The sequence below is a fragment of the Myotis myotis genome, unplaced genomic scaffold, assembly GCF_014108235.1.
Source record: "Myotis myotis isolate mMyoMyo1 unplaced genomic scaffold, mMyoMyo1.p scaffold_m19_p_2, whole genome shotgun sequence".
Taxonomy (NCBI): Eukaryota; Metazoa; Chordata; class Mammalia; order Chiroptera; family Vespertilionidae; genus Myotis; species Myotis myotis.
This window is the reverse complement of record NW_023416324.1, coordinates 178,875,169-178,900,435: the sequence shown is the minus strand read 5'-3', so window position 1 is coordinate 178,900,435 and position 25,267 is coordinate 178,875,169. Positions and strand designations below refer to the sequence as shown.

General features: G+C 40.9%; 1 protein-coding gene across 3 annotated transcripts in view; it reads right to left on the bottom strand.

Annotated features, from left to right (window-relative positions):
- The window catches only part of ZMAT3 (zinc finger matrin-type 3), a 36,886-nt gene extending 22,086 nt beyond the window's left edge, over positions 1-14,800 (bottom strand). Inside the window, exons 1-2 of one of the 3 annotated variants that reach the window (XM_036349417.1) lie at positions 14,580-14,800; positions 10,301-10,629 (exon numbers count right to left, since the gene is read on the bottom strand). In XM_036349417.1, coding sequence (XP_036205310.1) covers positions 10,301-10,570 — 270 coding nt within the window. In that variant the 5' untranslated portion in view covers positions 10,571-10,629; positions 14,580-14,800. Of the gene's footprint in view, positions 1-10,300; positions 10,630-14,336; positions 14,551-14,579 lie in introns of those variants that run through there. The other 2 variants (XM_036349414.1, XM_036349415.1) reach the window with 2 other exon arrangements.
- Positions 14,801-25,267: the final 10,467 nt, after the last annotated feature.

The window sequence follows — 25,267 nt, the reverse complement described above, 5'->3', positions numbered from 1 at the left end:
ATCAAGCAGAACTAATATTTAAAAATATAACTGTCCAAATTTGTCTAAAATTGTCCAAAAAGTTTACCAGATATCTGGTTGGTAGGTTTGTTTTTCACAGGGATATTGATGTGAACTGAGGGAGGGAGAGAGAGAGGGAGAGCAGGACAGAGGAAGGGAGGGTGCCTTAGAGTGTTTTGTGGATAAACCCATATTTCTCACTATCAAAGAAGGTAAACATTAAGAAAAGATGGAAAGTTAGAATAGCATCAGTCAATAAATGCTAAAATCACTGAGTAAAAATATGATGAGAAATAAAACATCTTCATAGTCTTAAAGTATCTCCCCATATGACACTTACTAAGCACAAGACAAAAAAATGGTAACTTTACAAAGGAGAACCCTGGCAGGCACCCCTCACCCAGTGATCAAAGTCAACAGCACCAGTGATACAAAATATACACATATGTCCCTCCTGATATGATGCATTGGGAAGGACACAATAAATATAACTGCTGCGGTATTTTGGGAGGAAACTCACACACATAACCTAAATTTAATCATAAAAAAACTCAGAACATAAAAAGGAAAGAAAAATTAAACCTGTCCTGATTAAAGGAGATATAACAACTACATACAAAATTTCATCCTGGTTTGGATCCCTGGAACCAGAAAAAGGACATCAGTAGGTAACTGGTGAAATGTAAATAGTCTGTAGATTACATAATATTGTTTTCAGTGTTAATTTCCTGATTTTGATAATTGCATACTAACATTTGGGGAATCGGTATGAGGGCCTGCATGAATTTTTTGTACTATTTTTGGAACTACTTTGTAAGTTAAAAGTTACTCAAACTAAAAAGTCAATAAAACAAAACTTGCCCAAAAGCACAAGTAGAAGGCAGAGCTGGGGACAATCTGGCTCCAGAGCCCATGCCATCATGCTCCACCCGACCCCAGGACAACTCAACTGTCTTAAGGGTTATCTCAGGCACCAGAACATTCTGTTCTCAATGTCTTACACATACTAACTCATTATCGTCACCATCTTTTCATGCGGCATAGAGAAGCTAAGAGATATTTCCAATATTATACATCTAATAAGTAGTAAAACTACAATCTGACCCCCAAGCCCATGATTTCATGATCATACCTAATATCCTATAAAACAGATGCTAGAAAATGTAACAACAAGAAATCAAGAGATTCTTTAATATTAAAGATGTGATTGTCCAAAATTTTTAAAAATCAATACAGGGTTAGAATTCTAGAATACCTTTCAGAAAATCTAAAAAAAAGAAATCACGGAATGATAAAAGAGAGAAGAGATAAGCAATATAAAGAATCCACCCTGCTAGTCCAAGATAGGCCTAATAGAATTACCTGGAAAAAGAGAGAAAATATAGAGAAGAATATTATTGAAGAAACAGTATCAAAGGAAATTCCCCAGAGCTCAAGAGAAAGAGGAGTGCGCAAACTGACAGGATCTACTAACTCTAACCAGGACGAATGAAAGAAGATCCAGACCTAGACACATCTATCACTGTGAAATCCAAGGTAACAAGGATAAAAAGGAGAGACTAAAAGCTCCCAGAAAAAAGAAAGAAAGAAAGAAAGAAAGAAAGAAAGAACCAAAATTAAAGTAGGTCACCCACAAATTTATCAAATATAAAGGCACAATGCAAACATTTCAGATATACACGGGCTCAGAAAAATTTATTTCCCAAGTACTCCCTCATTTTATTTTTAAAGAAATGTGTTGTAATACATTTATATTTATTCTTTCTTCCCCTGTAATGTAAAGATGTACTCAAACAAAATAAGATTTTTAAAAAAACCACATACAAGTATATTTAGAAAATAGTAGCCCAAGTGAGAGAGCAAGGAAGACAAGTCCAAAATTGAGAGCCATGCAGCAAATCAGAGGGCAACCAACTGAAAATGGAGCAAGTAGGAAGACTGACAATAAAAGGGCATTCCACACAATAGACAGTGTGATTGAGAGTTGAAGGGGAAAATGAGGATATGGTAATGATACATTGTGTAAGAACAAAAAGGAAAAAAAAGAAAGGCAATGACAAACTCTGGGAAATACAGAAAGCTACACAAGTCATAATCCAAATGTGAAACTAGTCCAAATAAGAACAGAAAATCAGTGGGTTTCATGACGACAAATGAAATGGATTGTAAGCAATAAAAAATATATATATCATAAAGCTAGTAAATGGTTTTTTAAAAAGGCATAAGATTCAACTACTCTGTCTGTGGTCTAGCCACTCTCTGTCTCACTGCTTCACTAATAAACTCTCCTTCACATTAAACTCTAAAAAAGGCATAAGATTCTTCTCCCTATTTTTAAAAAAGTATCAGAAACTCAAGAAAAAAAAAAGACTATTTCCAAGTTATAATCCACATAGGAAGTAAACCAAAATAGATTTTGAGCAACTGGTGGCATTCAAGAAAGGATTATCCATCTGAACATCTCTTTCAAGGAGCATGAAATTGACAAGAAAAAAAATTCTATGATGCCTTAATTTAAATTACAGCAGGTCAGTGGGTGGAAAGAAGAGAGGAAAGGCCAATCAGTTAATAGCTGTAGGCTAAAACCCACACAAGACGACTTACATTTCTGAGTGCATGCTGAAAATTAGAATTAACATCCTGGTGGCTATTTCCACAATTATTTAAAGAGGACAGCCAGGCACCACCAACCACTAGGTACCTCGGCTTCTTGCTTACATGTGAACTTTACAGACTTGCCTACCACCAACCCAAAAAGAGCAAACACTCTTCCTTATGGTCTACGTACTTATCCCAGAACTAGCCCCACTTCACCCTCTCCCGCCCCCTTTATCTACAGCCAGTGTAAATTCAACTGACATTTTTCTTCCCCAAATTCATTGTGTGACACAGCCCCTTCAAACCCAGAATGGTGGTCACACTGTCTCCTCCATCGAGCCCTGCTACAAGTGGTGTAGACTGCTTACCCCTAGCACCTGGTCCTTTTTCTGGCTAGTGTGTGGCTCAAGCTGGACTGTGAACATTTTCATTTAACAGAATCATAACATTGGAAACACAGAGAAGGAAACGGCTTCATAGTGAACAGTATCTCCCTACTGATATTAATACAAAAGCTGAACGTGGATGTTCAACAATTGGAATCAACCTACCAACAGAGCAAGAAAAATTTAATTTATCAAATAAAAATGTGATCAACCTTGACAGTGTCAAACTAACACTACAGTCAACCCAAGATGGGAGGTAGAAAGGAGACTAGGGAAGAAAAGGTAGGGGATGGGTGAGAAAGGGAAAGGACATGATTACAGCTTTTCATTAGAAGTGCTTTGATCTACAGGTGTTATTTTGAGTGAAATAAGAATTGTAAGGAGGCAAATTACCAGTGGCAAATGCTACAAAGAGGTCAAGTGAAAAAGAGCTAGATTTGGCTAGAAGGGGCCATTTCATTAGAATACTGGAATGGAAACCGGAGTGCAGTGGGCTGGGGAATGAAAGGGAAATGAAGACCCACAGAGGACAATTATACCCGGCAGAACTCTAAGGATGGGAGGGAAGAAGAGAGAGGAAGCTAACAAGAGACACTAAAAGGAAAGGGAAGGTTGCTGTTGCTATTTTATGTATATAGAAAAAAGCTTAAGCCTGCTTTTAATTTGATCAAGGTGGAAAAGTGATGACAGATGATGAAATAAGAGTACAGAGTACAAATCACCCTTGTCTGGAAGAAAGGATAGCTATTATTTAGAAATAAGAAACGAGGTAGGGGTGGACTGGGATGGCAGGCAGGAGGCTGGTGAGACCAGCTAACAACATGGTCACAGAGAGCTTCTGTCCCCGAATGAAGTATATTTTGACCATCTCAGTCCTCTGGAAGTTCATTTAGAGAACAATCAGATAGGAGAAATTTTAAAACATAAAAACTAGGTGAGATCAAAGTTGCAGAGCATGCCACCTAAACCTGAGTTATCAACGTTAAAATATGTATGTGCCAAAATCAGTACTTTAAATTTGGGGGTAACATCTAATTACACTCTCTGAATTATGAATTATGAGCACTACACTCAGCACCATAACGCTAGAACTACTTTTTTAACTGTGTTCTTTCTTTCTAATTAACCTAAAACAATAGGTCATTTGGCTACCAAACATTACAAATAGAAGTCGATGTTTATGACAAATTTTAGAAATGTACTTTGAGTAACTAGTACTTTTTGAAATGAATATGCAAATTAGCAGAGAAATTGGCTGGCTTTCTTTTAAACTGCAGATGCCTTAGCAAAATTTACCCATGCTTTTTGCTTTCTTAAAATTTTTGTTAATGACCTTCCAGTCTAAAGTGGTTCTTTGTCTATGTATTTACGCTGCTGAAAGTGTTGTGTTACTCCATACCAGACCTGCCTTAAGTAATCTGGAGCCTACAGATTTTAATATAATAAAGACATGTGTTTCCTCCAAAGGTTTTATTTTAAATTAAGATATAACTAAAGCCATAATTTTGGGACTGCAAAAATAGGTAACCTTATTAAAAAGAAAAGGACAGCTAAGGGTATTTTGAAGCAGACTGACCGGTTTAAAAAGTTCTGGAAATAAAACTAAATCTGTGGTGATGACAGACACACATGGGTACTGCTAAGGCAGCCCCAGCCGGGGAACACCAGCATGCCAGGGAGAGATGGTGGTGAGCTTCAGGGGAAGTACTTATTGAGCAGTTTCCACTGTTACTGGAACACGATACAATCCGGACTTTAGTGTAACACTGTTCAAACCAGACTGCGGATTGTTTACAAATTCCTGGGCAATTTGAAACTTTGTGATTTCAACAGTGGCATCAACTAACTAGAATGTTTTGGGTAATGTGATCACAGTGATTTAGCACATCCCAAATCACAGTGATGTATGCCTGGCGTATTAAACAGGCTACCACCACTGACCCCTTTCATCTCACACATAACTGAAATAATGAATTGCAGTCTTGGAACAACTCTATATTAAAAATTACAAAGAAGGTTTTTAAAGTGGAAATAAAACTTCACTTTCATCATCTCATCAACCCACCTTATTCTATTAGTCCACAAGCATTGCCATTCTGCCTATTCCAGGTTCTGGTAAGCCTTACTCGTTGGTCTTACTCTTGCCTTTAGTAGTCTTTTTTAATCACCGCCTGTTTATTTTTCCAGTTGATTTTCTTATTTTTAAATTACAGTTGACATTTTATAATATTAGTTTCAGGTGTATAACACAGTGGTTAGACATCTATATACCTTACAAAGTGTTCCCCCAGATAAGTCTTATACTCACCTGACACCATGTATAATTATTACAATATTATTATGTTCTCTATGCTGTACTTAACATCCCCATGACTATTTTGTAACTGCCAATTTGTACTTCTTAATCCCTTCACCTTTACCACCCAGCTCCCCAACCCTGCCCACCCATCTGGCAACCATAAGCTTGTTCTCTGTATCTATGAATTTGTTTTGTTTTGTTTGTTTTAGATTCCACATATAAGTGAAATTGTACAGTACTTGTCTTTCTCTGTCTGACTTTATTTCCCCTGACCTTTACCTTCTAGGTCCATGTTGTCACAAATAGTAAGACTTGATTCTTTTTCATGGCTAATATTCCATATACCACATCTTCTTTATCCATTTGTCTTTTGACTGGAACATTTAATCCATTTATATATAAAGAAATTATAGATAGGTATGTAGTTACTGCCATTTTATTGTTTTAATTGTTTTTTATTTTTCATTTTTATTGATTTTAGAGAGAGAGGAAGGGAGAGGGATAGAGAGACAGAAACATCGATGAGAGAGAAATATTGATTGGCTGCCTCATATATGACCCCTACTGAGGATTAAGCCTGCAACCCGGGCATGTGCCCTGACCAGGAATCAAATCAGGGACCTCTTGGTTCCTAGGTCGATGCTCAACACTGAGTCATACCAGCCAGGCTGTTTTAATTGTTTCTGTGGTTCTTCGCTATTCCTCTCCTATTATCTTACACTGTTCTTTTGTATGTTGATGGCTTTCAGTAGTATTGTGTCTGGATTCCTTGTATATCTCTTGTGGATGTTTGCTTTGTGGTTACCATGTGATTCATATGTACCATGCTATGCTTATAGCAGTCTATTTTAAGTTGATGGTTGTTAAATTCAAATACATTCCATAATCACTACCATTTTTACTTATTCCATATTTATGTTTTTGTCATTATTTTTTACTTCTTTTGTGTATACTACTAGTATGTTTTGAATATCCCTTAATTTACTGTTGTAATTACACATTATCTTCCTACATTTTTGACCTTTTAACCTTTGCACTAGCTTTAGTGTTGGTTAATCAAGTGCTTTTATTATGTGTGGGCCTTTGTTAGTGAGAATTCTTTTTTTTGTGATATTTTCTTATTCATATTTTTTTTTCTGCTTCTTAAAAGAGCTAGTCAGAAATGAAGAATACAACAACTGAAACGAAGTATACATTAGATGGAATCAACAGCCGATTAGAAGGCGCAGAGGATCAAATCAGATATTTGGAAGGCAAGATAGCAGAAAACATCCAATAAGAAGAAAAGAAAAAAGAATCCAAAAAATGAAGATACTTTATGTGACCTCTGGGACACCATCAAGTGTAACAACATTCAAATCAAAGGGGTACCAGAAGGAGAATAGAGACAACAAGAAATTGAAATCTTATTTTTAAAAATAATGACAGAAAACTTCCCTGATTTGGTAAAGGAAATAGACACAAAAGTCCAGGAAGCACAGAGTGTCCCAAACAAGAAACTCATGCCGAAACCGGTTTGGCTCAGTGGATAGAGCGTCGGCCTGCGGACTAAAAGGTCCCAGGTTCGATTCTGGTCAAGGGCATGTACCTGGGTTGCGGGCACATCCCCAGTAGGGAGTGTGCAGGAGGCAGCTGATCGATGTTTCTCTCTCATCGATGTTTCTAACTCTCTATCTCTCTCCCTTCCTCTCTGTAAAAAATCAATAAAATATATTAAAAAAAAAAAAAAGAAACTCAAAGAGGTCCACACCAAGACACACTATAAATAAAATGTCAACGTTTAAAGACAAAGAGAGAATCCTAAGGGCAGCAAAAAGAAAATACTCTTAGTAATACTTTAAGCAATAAAAAGAAAAAAGAAAAGAAAAGCAGTTAGTTACCTACAAGGGAGCTCTCAGGAGACTGTCAACTGATTTCTCAGCAGCAACTTTACAGGACAGAAGGGAATGGCACAAAATATCCAAAGTGATGAAAAGCAAGGACCTACAACCAAAATTACTCTTCCCACCAAAACTATCATTTAGAATCAAAGCACAGATTAACAGCTTCCCAGACAAGAAAAAGCTGAAGGAGTTCATCACCACCAAACCAGTATTACAAGAAATGTTAAACGGGACCTTTAAGAATCACTGCCAGTTTGTCATACCCTTTGTGTAGCCTTTGACGCATCTTTCCAGCTAACATTTCTATGCTTTCCTTCTATGTTGATTCACCCATGCTCTGTTTAATATTCTGATTCTCTTTGATCCACATTCTCTCGTCTTGAGCATTTCTGTCTTATTGAAATCCAGATCTCACTTCTAAGATTAGCTTTCTTCTCTGCTCTCCTAATGAAATTGCTCTGTACTTTTATATATTAACTGCTTGCGCCTTGTCTCTCTAAAAAATATTTCCCTCTTTAAGAAATACCAATAACATTGGTTTCTTTCAAATCTTTGCTTCTACACTCTTAGAAACATGCTAGTATTACACCCAAACTTTTCATTTTCTATTAGATTCTACTTTCTTAAGACCCACTTGCTACTTCTTTACTCTATGTTAACTCTAGTTCTTGGCTGCTTAAATTGTCCCCTGTGATAGTCTGTCCTTTCTCTTCCAACTTTTCTACTTAATAATTCTGATTATTGAGAAATTTACCAAAATTATACTTCCTTCTTCTTATGTTTTCTAATTTATGTATTCACTGTATGACTGACAGAGCTGCAATTACATATAATCACTAATGTTGTCAACTAAAAAGTTCAGAGCACACTACACAAATACAGACTTACTTTTAAAAAAAACTGATTAAATGCTGATTCTGTTTATCAACTTTAAACCTTATAATTCAATGACCCTGCTCAAACTGAACTCTATGCATAACCAGAAGCATCCATTACTGTCTATAGAGATACAAAATGATATTAGGAGGGGGGAAAAGGCAGGAGGTATAGGTATAATCCATGCACACAGGTTAAATTACACACTGTCCAAGAGTTTTCCCTCATAAAAGTGAACAAGTCTTCTTTCAAGACTTGGGTTTTGCTTCCAAGTTAATGATTTAGTAGGGACTTTTACAGCTAAAATTCAAAAGTTTAAAACCCAGGTTTGATTTTTCAAAGTAAGTCTTAGGCTATAAAACTGAACATTCCCCCAGAATGAATGAAGAGGAAAACTAACACTGAATTTTAAGTTTTAGATGGATCATCCTAACAGACTCCACTTGAATGATAAAACAGGCAAAGGAAGACCCTGTATCAAATCAAGGTGGTGGGAACTGGTACACAGAGGGAATGAGAGCGGGGATTGGGGCAAGGGGAAAAAGTCCTATATAATAAAACCCTAATATGCAAATCGACCTAACGGTGGAACGACCGGTCGCTATGACGCGCACTGACCACCAGGAGGCAGATGCTCAACACGGGAGCTGCCCCCTAGTGGTCAGTGCGCTAGAAGCCGGGCTCACAGCTGGTGAGTGCAGTGGCGGTGGCGGGAGCCTCTCCCACCTCCACGGCAACGCTAAGGACCCCTTGGCAGACATCCCCAGAGGGGTCCCGGACTGCGAGAGGGCATAGGCAGGGCTGAGGGACCTCCCCCCATCCCGGTGCATGAATGTTGTGCACTGGGCCTCTATTATAATAATAAAACCAGAAGATGCCTTTATGAACCAATGATGACATGTGCCGAGATCTGAGAAATCTAATTTACTCAACACTCTGCACCTGAGGGAAAAACAAACCCAAACAAAAATAACTCCAGGGAAGCAACATATTATACCTGAGAAAACAACACACCATCAAAACAGTGATGCAGTCACAAGGTGACACAATCATCAGTCTTTAGGATCAAAACAAAACGAAGTAAACGAAACAGAGTAAAAAAACTTGAAGTTGGAAAAAGTTATAGTGGCACGACAGGAAAAAAATGCCTGTGTAAGTCATCTTTCTACCAGATGGACTTATTACTGCAAATATTCATGGAGAGAACAAACAGTCAAATCAGTGATGGCCCAGAAGACATCTTTCCATTCAGTGGCATTTGGCCTCAATTGCCTCAGGTCTCTTTTCTCCAATAAAGGAAATTGTATTATTTTAAACAGGTAACAATCTAGAATAGAAAGAGATATTGTAACCTGTGTTTCTAGCCTAAATTTAATTTTCTATTTGTCCTTTAAAACCGTCTTTTCCACTAGCTATGCTACACGGAGGTGAAAGCTTTAAGTCTTAGAAATGATTATCAGTTCACACTGACAGGCTAAAGGAAATCAGAGTATGCTTCTTATAAATGAAAGGTGAGGCTCAATACTCAAACGTCATTTTATCCTCACTACAGATGATACCTGTGTTGTCCTCAGCAGGGATAGGATTTATAAGAAGAGTCAGGGGTTAAAGGGAAAAGCATACGATTCATAGAGATAAGCTTGAACCAATGCAAATTGTACTAGCTGGAAGGGAGTCTTTATAAGATGAATTCTTCCAAGCAATTTTGACACAAATTGAGTTTGGTACATCATGTAACACTGTGCTCGGCAAACCGCGGCTCGCGAGCCACATGCGGCTCTTTGGCCCCTGGAGTGTGGCTCTTCCACAAAATACCACGTGTGGGCGCGCACATACAGTGCGATTAAAACTTCATGGCCCGTGCGCAGAAGTCGGTATTTTGTGGAAGAGCCGGTATTTTGTGGAAGAGCCACACTCAAGGGGCCAAGGAGCCGCATGTGCCTCGCGAGCCGCAGTTTGCCGACCACTGATAACAAATACTTGTTCTCCCTGGGATCACAGGTTTGTTCACCAACAGAGACGGCATGGTGCACATTTGCTTACAACAGGTAAGCTATCAAACACCACACTGCTACGTATAGGAGGCTAAGGCCCCATTTTATGAAAAAACTATGCTTTCTTTCAAAGTGGGAACGTTATACTTTTAGTCAAACAAGCTAATACTTAGTTGTTCACTAAGCCACCTTGATTAACTCTGAAGTGGGCACAGCCCTCAAATGCTCGCCCACTGAATGCCGGATTTTCTTTTCTTCCCTTACCTGATAATGCGCCTGGGCTTGCTGCGCTGAGTTCAAGGTGACATTGCAGAGTTTGCAGTAAAGGGGCTTACACAGATCCTCCAGGGTAGGGTCCTGCTCCCCTGCCTTTGGTAACTCTTCTTCCCCTGCCAGCGGTAAGGAAGCCTCCTGCACGAAAGGCCTCTGCGGTGGATGCTGCAAGGTCCCTGTAGACCTGGCGGCCACTGACATAGGAGGAGAGGATGAGGGCCGCTTAGGCAGAGGCAGCCCGGCGTGTTGCAAGAGGATCATTGGGTAGAAAAGCCTTGGGCATAATCCGATGCGCGCGCGGAGAAGTTACGTCTCCAAACCTGAAGCAAAAGCAAAAAGCATACTCACTTAAAAACGTGACATCAGCGCTAGGACACGTAAAGGACCACACCACCTGACCCCTTCCTCTACTTCTCTAACCCTTCTCCGGGACTTGGCCTCATCTAGCAGACTTCCCTTCTGTTAGTCCCCACTGACACAATGCTCTTCCACTGAAAACAGGTTTATAGATCTGGCTTGGCTTTGCTTGGCACAGGGCCAACTGCGGTCCCTCTGGCCCTTGAATATTAATAGCACTGCATCCATGACTAATTAAATCTAAAAATCACATGGCTGATATGGACATCAAAGGTCACCTAGTCCAGACCCCTTCCCTCAGGCACACTTACACTTAAACACTCTTGATAATCATGCATAGACAAAATTCCACCAGCGAAGAACCTGAGCAAATGTCTACTTTCCATCCAAACTAGTCTTTCATCCAAATTACATATAAAAAAATTATGAAATAAAGAGTCCTTAACACATCTCTAGAACTAGCTAAAATATCAAGGAACTCTAGGAATAACTCGGAGTTACCATGTGACAAAAATAAATAAAAGTGTACCTTCTGGGGGGAAAAGTGTACCTTCTGACCAACTACTAATACTTGAAGAGTTGAGCCAATGATTCCTCGCAGCAGAGGTTGCAGACAGCCTGTAGGGCATGCAGCCACAGATATGCTCTGCTTGGAATATACACCGTTTTGTTTTGCTTTCATTTTTTAAAATGAATTAGTCATCAACAAATCAAGATACTCATGGCTTCTCTCTCTTATTTTTCTTTCTTTTTTTTTGAGAGGAATGGAGAGGGAGAGAGAAACATTGATGTGAGGGAGGAACATCGGTGGATTGCCACCCAACGGCCCCCAAGAAGGATTAAACCCACAACCTGGGTGTGTGCCCTGACTGGGAATCCAACCCACCACCCTACGGTGCACAAGATGACGCTCCAATCAACTGTGAGCCACACTGGTTAGGGCAGTGGCTTCTTTTGATAAAAGGACAATTTGGCAACACTTGGCACATGGTCCTACCTGGGCAACAACAGCTACTTAGTGCTGAAAGTGTAGTGTCCCTGGCAGCCACGCCTGCCTTCTCCAGGCCACCTCAGCCCCCACTCAGCCTGCTGCCTGTACTCATGTTACTTGCCTGCTTCTGTAGGCCCTTGAATTTAGGACCTCACTTCATATAGCCTTAGACTATATTCATGAATCCCCTCTGAGAATATTTTCTCTCCCTCTATAGGTAAATTACCTGCACAAAATAATGCATCAAGTAAAGGTGCAATGAAGTAATGGATCACACTACCACAGCCCCAATATAATTCCAGTTCCCCAGTCTTTCCGTTTTCTTTTCCCCTTCTTATTAAATGACTGATAGACTCTATTCTGTTTCCTTCAGTAAAGGCTCAATATGTTCCAATCCCTCTTCCATTTTATCCATGATCTCTCTTGCCTCCTACCCAGATGGCACCTTCTAATCCTGAGTATCTCAAAATAAACTACAGTATACACTTTGAGTTTCCATGATTCTAACCCAAATTAAAAATCTCTATTTCAAAATTCACTATTCCTTCCACTCTCTCATTATTATTAAAAATCTCCTTTCTTGGAATATGGCTAATTTAAACTGCTGAAATTTGCCAGCTGCAATAGAAATGTGTACATTTTATGACAATGACAGATCTACGAAAATTAACTAAGTTTCGAAAAGTTAAAAAGTCTCCATTAGCGTATTTAATAAGTATGCACATGTGGAAACTGCAATCAAGTAACAACCTTTTACTAAAGTCAGGGTCTTGGAGCAGCAAAGAATATCAATGCAATGGGGAAAGAATGTACTTAGGAGCAAAGTACATAAATTATTAGTCATAGTATTTAACAATATTTCTCATTAATCATAACATTTAAAAAAAACAATAATGTTATTTTATTCTTAAGCAGAAATATGCTGTCCATATCTCTGGGAACATAAAGAAAGGCAATACAGTCCTGGCTGGTTTGTTCAGTGGATACAGTGTCAGCCCACAGACTGAAGGGTCCCGGGTTCGATTCTGGTCAAGGGCATGTACCTTGGCTGCAAGCTCAATCCCCAGCCCCCGCCTGGGTGCCTGCAGGAGGCAATCAATCGATGTCTTTCTGACATCGGGTGTTTCTCTCAGTCTCTCCCCCTCCCTCCCATTATCTCTAAAAATAATCAATGGAAAAATATCCTCGGGTAAGGATTAGCAAAAAAAAAGAAAAGCAATATAGATTTAGAACACTTAACAAGTCAGGTTCTCTAGAATCATATTATCCCTCTTAATGAAATCAAGGAAAGACATTTAGAAAGCAAAGATAAGATATATGGGCATTTTTAAAAGGAAAACTAAGGAGACAAAGACCTCTTTTTCAAAAAGGTTAACTACCTAATTATAATTCATGATGTTAAAAGACTACACATACTACGTGTACAGAGACACGGTAATACCAAATTGCCACAAACAAGTTGCCAGTTCAGAAGAGAAATGGTGAAGGAGGGTGTCAAAACATCTGGATAAAAAAAATCAGCAAAATAAACAGAAAAGCAAATGCTATAAATTGTTTAGACATGCCTGGACTAGTTTTATAGAAGCTCACGCCCACTTGAGGAAATTTGGGCACAAGTCTCCCCTAGTTGCCTACAGATTTCCATCAAAGGCCCTTCTCAAAGCACAGAAGTACAAGAGACCTGTTTCCAGAGCTGATAAAATCTCCGGAATTAAATGCTCAGCAAGTATACTAGCAGACTTACCCATTATCGCATTTTATCTTTATAAGGTTTAAAGAATAGCTATTATTTAACCAAAATTATTCCTTGTAATAGTCAACAATCAAAATGATAATGTCAACTTCCAAAGAGAATGCATGACAATTACATCAAGTGTTACTACAATGGCAAATGAAAATTAGCATAAAGTATAAATCTAAAAGAAATACAATCAAGCCTTCGGTGAAAGCATGAATGGTGGGTTACAGAGAGACCAAAGCAATGTGACTCAGATCCATTAACCTACTGCATGCGATTAAAAGAAACCAACTTGATGGCTGATGTAAATAAAATATTCCTCAGATCATAAAAGCCATTCAATGTGACGCTTAAGGTGGCATAAATGAAGGATTTATGGTAGTTAATGTCCCGGTTTGGAAGGGGGTATAGGGACAATAAAGAAAATCAAAGCTTCCCGGTGGACCCAGTTTACAGAAGGGGAATGAATGATCACATAATAGTTCTCATGATTGGACTGGGGCCTACTCTTCACAGACCGTTTCACAGCTAACCACTTAATTGTTTGGAGAAAGCTGCGGAGGCAAGACCACAGTATAAAGGAACAGGTTCCTGGCACCTCCGCAAACTAGGAAAGTCTCTAATTGGGAATTCTGGATACGAGGGAAAGGCGGTGAGCATTCTTTGGAGGTCAGCAGAACGCAGCCAGGGCTGGGAGAGAAACAGAAAAATAATCAGCGGAGGCAAGGTACATCCTATGAGGAAGCCTCACAAGAACGCAAGAACCTGGGGGAGAAGAGGCCTTGGTGGACTAGCGGACGCTCGCCAGTCTCAGCAGTGACGGTGCCTCAACCTAGGGCCCCGTTGGCATATTTGAGTCAAAGCTACATATGCCTCAGCATCGCCCCCATAGACCTTCCATCCCGCCGTGCATGCAGGCACCCGAGCGCGCACACACGCACCTCGATCCCTTAAGGATGCCATCACGAAAGATGGAATCCCGGTCTCCCACGAGGCGGGGGCCGGCGCGAGAGCCAGGCGGCTGCACGCCCCGCTCGTCCAAACAGAGCACGTGAGAGGCTCAAAAACAACCCGATAAATAAATGCAGCGCACGCCTCTCCCGCGGCGGGCAGGTGGAGAGCCCGCAGCCCGCAGGACCCCGAGTGCCCCGGCTCCCGGGGTCGCCCGGATTGCCCGCACTCACCGGAACCCGCCGGACGCGCCGGGAGTCTGGGCGCCGCGTCCGCCCGGGTCGCCCGCCGCCGTCTCCCCTGCGCGCCCGGCCGGTCAGGCTCAACCCCGCCTCCCGCGGCGCAACTTTCCCAGCTGGCCCCGCCGAGCCCTCTCCGCAGCTGAGGGCTGACTCAAAAGTCAGTCCAACCGGACCCACAGGGAAACAGCTGCAGGAAGTGACTGCGGAACCGGGAGGCGGCGGAGGAGGAGACTGAAGGCGCCGGCCCGGCGTCGCCACTGCGCATGTGCCTGGCGGAGCACGGCGGCGGCGGTGGCGGCGGCGGCCGCCGCGGCTCCAGACACCGAGGCGCGCGGGGTGAGAGGTGGACCGGTGCACCGGGAGCTCTGGGCGGGGACGGCGAACCAAGGCGGGAGTCAGAAGGAGCATGCCCCACCGTCGGTCTCAGCGAACAGGTCCTGAGCGATGCTCATCATAGACCCTGGAAAGTTGGTTCAGACCAGAAGCCCGGGCACAGCTTTTGCATCTTTCATCTACTGTCATTGAGATGCTAAGCGCTTTCATTCCAGCTGCGCCCTCAGTCTGGGGGCTGCGGGCTAAAGCTGCCAAAGGTCCAGGACCCTTTAAACTACAACAACAGAACCTTTAAACTGCACGTCTCCCCAGGATGGAGAAGGAGGAGCGTGGCTGCGGACTCAGTGGTCCCAATCACACATGAGCGCGCGCGCACACACACACACACACTTGCCCTATCTCCTACACTAGCATGGGCAAGAAATAGGAAGGCTTTCTCCTGACCCCTGGAACTTAGTCTGCAAGACAGGAAAAACCAGTAAGAGATTGGCTAACGCTAGCATGTCACATGTTCTCATAGTCAACTTTGACGCCTTCAGGATTGATACTGAGAGATAAGCTGAGGAAATTCTAGCTCTAAAATTCTAATAATTTGTAAATTATCCCATAGGAAGATTTGCTGGGGATGGGGAGGGGGTTTATTGTGGTAAAATGTAATTCACCATTATCATTTTAAGTGTATAGTTCAGTGACAGTATGTTTACTTCGTTGGGTGCTTATTTTTTAATCATTAGTAAAAATGTCAAGGAGATCTAAGTATAGCGAGAAAGACCCTAGTAATAGGCAAACTACTGCAGGAAATGAAGGCTGTTTCTTTGGCTAAAACACCCCATCCTGTACGACTACCCACAAACCAGATTGACTTTTCCAGAAATGACTTCATAACACAGTGAGTGTTTAGCAACCATACACACCCAGCTAGTGTCCACAGGCCATTTGGGGAGAGTAATCCATGGTGCCTAGATAAAAAACAAAATTTTTCTCAACTGATTCTCCAACTGTTTATATATACAGACTTTATGTATCAAAATTAAAAATGGCCACATTGTTTTTTAAAAAAAAAATAAATGCAGCTCAGCTGGCGTGGCTCAGTGGTTGAGATCCAACCTATGAACCAGGTGGTCATGGTGCGATTTCCAGGGGGGACATGCCCAGGTTGCTGGCTCAATCCCCAGTGGGGCGTGTGGGAGGCAACCAATCAATGATTCTCTCTCACCATTGATGTTTCCATCTCTCCCTCTCCATTCCTCTCAAAAATCAATGAAAATATATTTTTTAAAAAATAAAAATAAATAAATGCTGTTGAAATCTACTCTCCCACCCTTTTTCTGTCTTTAGCCACTTCACAGTCCACACCCTTTAACTAGGACCACAAATGGGCTTGCCTTTCCAACCTGACCTCCCATCAGTGTTGGGGTCCAACCCCAACAGGTCCAGGGGTCCCCAAAGGTGTGGACGGAGTCGGTGAAGAAGGAATGACACAGAGACAGCGTTCAGTTGATCAGCAGCCTAGCCAGGATCTCTAGCCAAGTTCTGTTCAGGATCTCCAGTGAAGTTCTGGTTAGGATCTCCAGCCAGGTTCTGTGTCCATGTTCTCTTGCTAGGTTCTCCAGCCAGGTTCTGTAGCCATGTTCCCTCGCTAGGTTCTCCAGCCAGGTTCTGTCCAGGTTCTCCAGCCAGGTTCAGTCACCAGGTTCTAGTCAGGTTCTCTTGCCGTGTTCTATCCAGGTTCTGTAGCCAGGTTCTGTCTCTAGGTTCTTCAGCCAGGTTCTCTCGCTGGGTTCTGTCTCTAGGTTCTGTGGCCAGTTTCTGTCCAGGATCTTTTGCCATGTTCTCTCCAGCGAAGTTCCTCTGTCTCTAGGTTCTGTGTAGGTTCTGTGTCTAGGTTCTGTGTCTAGGTTCTGTGTCCTGTTGTCTTGTTACATCTGTATTTATACCAGTTGATTCCAATCCTATCAATTTCTATTGCAAAGGTTAGGGCATTTCTTATCCCCATTCCAGGGAGTAAAGATTATGTAGCTTAAGCATGATTGTTCGTAGTTAAAGTGATTAATTACCCGCCTGGCACTTAGTTAAGGGGTTTTATTCCCTCCCTAACTTCAGGGGAAAATCCCTACCTGAGGAAACAACCTTTCTCAGAGAGGTGACCTTGGTTAAAACACATAGTGCCAAGAAGGTGAGCAAACATATTAAGAACAGTATGTCATATATGCCAGGTCCCTTGAAACAGCAAGGATGGACCGGCTCCCAGCACATCAGTCTCTTAGACATTGAACAGAACAGTCACATTTACTTATGGGGCTGCATCCACGCCAGTCACTTACCTGCCTTTGTGAGTTAGATCCATCTGCAGCAAAAGGCTCTCCCCGCCATCCCTGCATTTTCAAATCCCACCTATCTTCCTAGATGATGACTCATCTGCCCTATAAACTCCTGCACTATAGGAAGGATACATGTCTTAGAGTTTTCAAATTTTATCTTTCATTGTTTTATGCCATTTTATATGTTAGTATAAAAATCTGAAATATTAACTGAGCCACCCCACCTGATAGCTCTGCATGCACACACATACACATTTCCATGCCCTCTAGTCTTTTCCTCCTCCCAGAGAGCTAGGGCATGTCCTCCCCTTCCTCGGGGAGAAAGAAGAATGCAGTTCTCAAAGGTTTGTTTAGTAGACATATGGAGCTCATCGCAGTGACAGCAGTTCATAAGTCAGACATTTTGGTTTGGGATATCGACTTCATGAGTTTAGCTCCTAAAGAGCTGAAAGAAAAAAGAAATTAGACCACAAACAATATATTAGTTCATTTTGCTGTAAAAGCAAACAACTCTAAAATCTCAATGGCTTATGGCCATGAAGGTTTATTTCTTGCTTGGATCCCATGCTATGGGGCAACTCATGGGTCTTCTTATTCCAGGTCCAAGACTAAAGAAGCAGACGCTATATGTGACTTGACAATTCTCATGGCAGATGGGAAGAGCCAGAGAACTGTGGGAAATGTGAGGACTGCAATATGCTTCTCCAATGTGTCAAGGCATGCCCACTCAAATCCCATTCACCAAAGCCTTTCATATGGTCAAACCCCAAGTCAATGGAGAACTCTACTGCCTCTGTCATCAAATCACATGGCAGTGAGCTTGGATTATAATGTTTCTTACAGGGTGGTGATGGCAGTGGTGGGGTTAATTGTAAAACAATAATGTAATCTGCCACAAACACAGGGGAACCAATTTTCTCACTCTAGAGGTATTGGCATGTATCCCCAAGAAGAGCCTTGTACCTCCCCCATCTCCAGTCCCTGGGATTAGCTTCTTTTGAAAGAACCTATGGAGATAGAAATTTTAGAACCCCATATGTGTTTTAAGATTTGAAGACAGAGTCCAGCTAATGAGGCTCAGTGGTTGAGCATTGACCCATGCACCAAGAGGTCAAGGTTTGATTCTTGGTCAGGGCACATGCCCGGGTTTCAGGCTCCATCCCCAGTAGGGGATGTACAGAAGGCAACTGATTGATGTTTCTCTCTCATCAATGTTTCTATCTCTCCCTCTCCCTGCCTCTCTAAAAAATCAATAAAAATAAAAAATCTGAAGACAGAGATCTAAGCTCTATCCCTAGGGTGACTAGGGAATCAGAAAAGCAACCAAGGTCCTAAGGTTTCTCTCTAATAAGCTAACAGAGAATAGAATCTATATATATAAAAGCCTAAGCGACTGTTACGACCAGACGACCAGCCGGTAGCTATGACACACACTGACCACCAGGGAGCAGATGCTCAACGCATGAGCTGCCCCCTGATGGTCAGTGCTCTTTCACAGCCAACCTCCTACAGCTGGCCAGCCTCCCTCAGTCCCTTCCCCCTGCTGGCCGGCCAACCTTGACTGGCCCCCATCGCCAGCCAGGCCAAGGGACCCCACCCATGCATGAATTCGTGCACTGGGCCTCTAGTGTTTACATAAAATATTTGGGCATGAAGAGCCAGAGGAATATGCCCAAACCTGTCCAAGATTTAGTATTTATGGCATTAAAGACCATTCAAAGGGGCTGAGACAGGACTATAGAGGGTTGAAAGGCCTAGACATCAGAATAAGGAAGGACAGAGCTGAGTACATAGGTCAGTGATCCAAACACAATGGAAAATTGAATGTTAACTTCCAAGGCCAAAGCCAAGGGTGTTTGCATCTGAGAACTGGAAATCTCCCCTGCACCTGCCTCCCCACCTCACCCTACCCTAACCCACCCTAAAGGATTTAAAAGATACCCTCTGAAGAACAGGGGGAGTCATGATAAAGTGATTATATTTAAACCAGAATTGATTTGGGGACAGGAGAGATTTGTGGGTAACAGAAGTGCATGTGGAATTGGCTAAATTAAATTTTCTGTCCTTAGGAAAAATAGGACCTCCACATTCAGACTTATTTCAGTTATTTTAAAAAATATTTTATGACTTGATATGGCATACATTACTAGTATATTTGTACCATCATGTTTGATCAAATAAATGGATAAATGAATGAGGTATTTCTGTTTCCTCCCCCTTTATAGTGGGGATTATAGTGCCTGACAGTTGTACTTCATAGAAATGTTGTCTCATTGGTATAACTATTATGTAGGAAACTGTGAATTAATCAGGAGGAAACTCTCATGTTAAAACAAACATAATTATTTTTTATTCTGCTAGACCCCATACTGAGAAAATCAACATTTTTGTATTAGATTATTTATTTATTAAGATGATAGTTCTAACACATTTTTGGTGGCATGCTTGAGCCTTTGGGTAATCTGGACCAGACATCTTTATGCTGTCCCCAACATCAGATAAAAAATGAAGTACTCATCCATCTCCATAGACTGATACAATTTGCCAGGTCAGATCCCCTCTGGAATGTAAATTTCCATCATCCTTTGAGACACTATATTCTTTACTCTTATACACAGGCCATGACACATTACATCTTCCAGATCTACTTCTTTCTTTAAATAATCATTGTAGTGTGGCTGGAAAGAAAATACTATAAAAATTTAATACTGTAAATTGTCTCTCTCTCTGCTCTTCAGTACAGTCCTTCTTTTACAAACAAAGCATTACAATACAACAAAAATCTCAAATTAAGCAAAATAACCTCTCAGGAATTTTAGTACCATTCTAACACTTTTTAACTTAAAAATAAAACACAGAGGAATAGTAGAAAGAGTGGCATGATTTTCCTGAATCCCCTGATTTAAAAAAGTAGACAAAGTTACTAGCAAAACCAAAAGTCTATAGACAGCTACTCCAATGAAGTACCCACCACACTCCAAGCTATAATTGATGATAGAGATAACCCATCAAGAGCTATAAGAGTTGTGTGGCATCAGCAAGAAAAAGCAGAGGGAAAACACAACAGGGCTTCGGACAGACTGAGAAATACCCAACTAGCTGGCAGGGACTCACTGGAAGGCTCGGTGGACCAATTTGAGAACAGAAGCGGAAGCTGAGAGGAGCTTTGCACATTCCAAGAACAGATGCATGCATGGGTATGTGGTGAGTTCTGAAGGGACTGGAACAGTTAACGGCCCATAAACTCTCGGAACTAACTAATCCTAACTCCATCCCCCCAAATAGAGTCTACATGCTATGAGTTAGAGAAGTAAGAAAGAGAAGATCGAGAATAGAAGAGAGCAAGGAGCCAGGAGATCTCAGAAAGTAAGCCAGCACCTGGTGAGCACTACATGAGAACAAGACAAGAGCGAGCTCTAGAGTCTGAAGTTTGAAAGGTGTCCTAAACCACCCATCCTCCAGCTTCTAATCAAACCTGTAGATTGAATGAAAAATGGAGGCAGAGAAACATGTTAAACTACACTTCGGGGATGCACTCAACAAAATCCAGGCTAGAGGACAAATTACCTCATTTCTCCAACAATTAAATCACACAGCAAAAGTGGGCAGGAGGTGAAGGGGGAGTTTTTTTAAGTCTTTAATATGCAGATTGACATTTCTCTCCAGGAGGAAGAAATCTCTGCAGAACAAGGAGTATCCAGGGCTGGATACTCCAGCTCAACCCGTCAGGTAGACAGAGAGCAAATCCTCCCTTTCTCCACAATTCTGTTCTCTTCAGTTCTCAACGGGTTGGATGAGGTTCACCCACACTGGGGAAGGCAATCTGCTTTACTCTGCCAATAATCAAATGCAATTAAATTCTCTTCTAGAAACACCCTCACAGACACCTGAAATAATGTCTAACCAGATATGTGAGCATCTTGTGATCCAGCCAAGTTGACACATAAAATAAACAATCACACCATGTAAAATAATGAATGCTGTTTTAAGCTGCTAAATTTTGGGTAATCTGTTATGGAAAGATAACTAATATAAGCCTCCCCTTTTAAACTAGATAGATGATTGATAGATAGATAGATAGATAGATAGATTGATAGATAGATGATAGATAACTTGGAAAAAAATAAAAATATATGTCTCCTTACTCTTTTTTTTTTTTAGTTTTTGCCTCTTCTTTGCTGTTTATACTTCCTGATTAACTTTAGAATCACACTGTCAAATTCCCCAAGAAAAACTCCCATTGGGATTTTCATTTGAATTGCATCAAACCTATAAGCTAATTTACAGAGAAGTTAAAGTTGTACAATGTTCTCTTTTCAGCCACTCTACAATGATTCAAGACTTTTATGTTCTCCACTGAGATTTCATGATTATATTCACCATAGGTACAATATTTGATATATTATTAAAATAGGTAAATTATGCTTTAGTGAGTGAAAACTATTTTCTTTTAAATAATTATTGCTGCTATATAGAAAAACTGTCCTACTCTTATATTATATTCAAGCATTTAAAATAACTTTACTATCTGCTTGTACTATTACTAAAATGTACTCTTCCTTGTGGGCTGATTTATCAACACACAAGAGGGAAATGAATATGTTTAAGATGATGGCAATCATATATTCCTTTTCTGTAACCTGCAATTGTCAGATTACCCAATTTACTTCTTAATATCTGCAAACAATGGAAATAATTAGCTATTTCCCTGAAAACTCCATATTCCTTTCCTGACCTAAAATCCCTTTCCCTCTCACAACCTACACAACTTTTCTCCCAATTCTAAAAGATACTGAAGTATTGTTGTTGTTGTTGTTTTAATAATATGTCTCCCTCATGCAGACCAAGTTAGCTTCCAACTGTTTCTTTGCCGTTGGCATCACTAACATGAATTCCATTTTCACACCCACTATAACAAAGAAAGCCAAACCGTACTTCTTCCTGACCCTTTCCCCTGGCAGTCACTATTCTATTTGGGAGAAATACCTATTCATTATGCATCTATACGTTCTTCTCTGCACCATTTTGAGTATGTGTTCATCAGTGTTATCCAATAAGGGGAAGAATGATACATTTATTTAATGTTGGAAAAGAAGTATACTCACTTGTAATAAGAGCCTACTGTGTCAAACATTGCACCAGTGGCTTTCGTACCCTATCCTATATAATAAAAGCTTAATATGCTAGGTGTCTGACCATTTGACTATTTGACCAGTTGCTATGATCACACTGACCACCAGGGGGCAGACGCTCCGACCTGTAGGTTAGCTTGCTGCTGGGGTCCGGCCGATCAGGACTGAGCAAGACAGGCTGGACATGCCCTGGAGCTCTCCCACGTTCCCTCCCCAGCCCGATCGTGCACCAGTGGGGTCCCTCTGCCTGGCCTGTGCCCTCTTGCAATCTGGGGCCGCTCAGGAAATGTCCACAGGCCAGGCCAAGGGACCCCCACCGGTGCACGAATTCATGCACCGGCCCTTTAGTGTTATATAATCCTCACAACAACTCCAATGAGGTATATTAATGTATCCATTTTACAGATGAAAAAAAATAATTATGAAACATGAGATTATATTTTAAAGTTATTCAGTTTAGGTCTCTCTGACCCCACGGCCTAGGTTTCCCCTCAGTCAGACTCTGTGTGCACAGTTCACCTGGGCATCTCGCTAAAATGCAGATACTGTCGGAAATCAGGGCTGAGATGCTGCAATTCTAACAAGTCCCCAGAAGATGCCAGAACTGCTAGTCTCTATGCCACTTTAAGTAACAAAGCAGATCACAGGATATTTAAGACACGTGACTTGTCAAAAGGAATACAGGCTTTGGAATTTGATCATCTGAATTCAAATTTGAATGCAGATACTTATTAGCTTTCTAACCCAGCATGGATTCTTTCTGAACCTGGATTCCGTAGTCTGAAATATGGAGAAAATAAGACCAGCTTAATATAATTGTTAGGATAAAAAAGAATACATGTCTAGTACCTGACACATGTTAGAGGCTCAGTATTGACTGGCCTTTCCTTGGGAACTTAGAATACTGCTTTAAACCTTATAGTCGTTCAATATGTATATTTCTTTGGTGGCAATAACAGAAAGACAACTAAAAGTGATTTGGACAGAAGGCATGGAAGCATCTTAGCGATTGCCTAGTCGTCCAACTTTGGGAAAGGCAGCTGGGCTCCTGGAACCAAGAACTCAGATGCTACCCACAATTCTCTCTCTCTCTCTCTCTCTCTCTCTCTCTCTCTCTCTCTCTCTCTCTCTCCTAGAGCAAATGGACTTCATTCTGTTCCCCTGCAGTCTTGTTTCTCACAAGTAGTGAGACTGGAGTGCCAATAGTCTCCAAGCTTTGCAACTTAAGATTTCCACCATCACCAAAGACTGAATCTCAGGCTCTGTCTTCCTGTACCAATTTTTAAAATCCTTGAGACACAATTTACTTGGACAATAGCAGCCAGATGTCCTCCCCTGGATCTATTACAGTGATGGCAAACCTTTTGAGCTAGGCGTGTCAGCATTTTGAAAAACCCTAACTTAACTCTGGTGCCGTGTCACATATAGAAATTTTTTGATATTGGCAACCATAGTAAAACAAAGACTTATATTTTTGATATTTATTTTATATATTTAAATGCCATTTAACAACGAAAAATCAACCAAAAAAATGAGTTCGTGTGTCACCTCTGACACGCGTGTCATAAGTTCGCCATCACTGATCTATTACCTTTGGTCAGAGAGGAAGGGACACAGAGAAGGGGGTATTGCTGTGAATGACTAGCTACTTCAGTGGGTCAATTGGTGACTACTACCATGTAAGGGAAGAACTGGGCCAGGAGTCAAGAAACCTAGATAGTTGTCCTGATTGTGGCACTCATTTCCTAAGTGACTGTGGATAAGTAACTTAATATCTTTGGCCATCACCTTCATCTACATAATAAGATTAGATGATACCTGAGGTCATATCCAAATATAAAATATTATGAACCTATAAATATATGATTAAAGTGTAGAATATCTTCAAGTTTAAATGTTAGATTTTTTTTCTAAATTCCTCAACTGGAATCGTCTTCTATTAGTACTTTCCAAGCTATTGAAGATTGGACTATTCCAGGGTTAGTGCTCTTTAACTTCAGTCAGTGTGGCTTGCCAGTTGCATTTGAAAGGAGAGTGCCCTTAGAGTTGATGAAACTATTTGTGATTTGTTATAATCCTCCCTGGACTTTACTGTAAATTTTTTTTTCTTTTTAACAATTCAACCCTCCCTCTGTTTAAAAAAACATGGGCTTGGAAAACAACAACCACACATAATAACAAATATCGTTGGTTGCCAATTTTCAGCTGCAAAGGTATAAATAGAAAAAGTCCTGCTGACTAGCTTCCAAGAGGTTGCTGTTACTTTAGGGGAATCTATTGCCTCATTCAGGGTTCATTCATTTGACCAATATCAACTGAAGTCTGGTATGTTTCAGACACTGGTCAAAGTGTTGGGGATACAGTAGAGAAAAGACAAACTATATTTCTGAGTTCTGGGTGCTTGTGTCCTACGTAAAAATAAACAAATAAATAATAAATGTCTAATAAAGACATGGATAAAATACAAAAATTCTGGCATGCCCAGTCTCTACCATTAGCCAGGGTAATTCAGGCATTTCAACTTCATTGGTCATGGGCCATTGCCTTCTTCAAGCTTCTAAAAGTCACACTAACAATGAGTTTGGGTCCTTGTCAGAATGTGAAATCTCAGATCCCAAGGGAATAATCCAAAGTCCATCATTTCTTTCTTATCGAGTCTTAAATTTTAGCCACTTTGATCAAGAGCCTTTCCTGCCATGAACACAGACAATAGTGCAATGAAGGCCTGGGGGTAGGGAGTAGAGGGCAAATGAGGAAGTGGGGGGAGAGGGAGTCAATGGGGGAAAGAGGGGACATCTGTAATACTTTCAATAATAAAGATAATTTAAATAATAAAAAAGAACCTTCCCTGTCTCCTGCTAGTACATGCAGCTCCTTTGAGGTATGGTCTCTT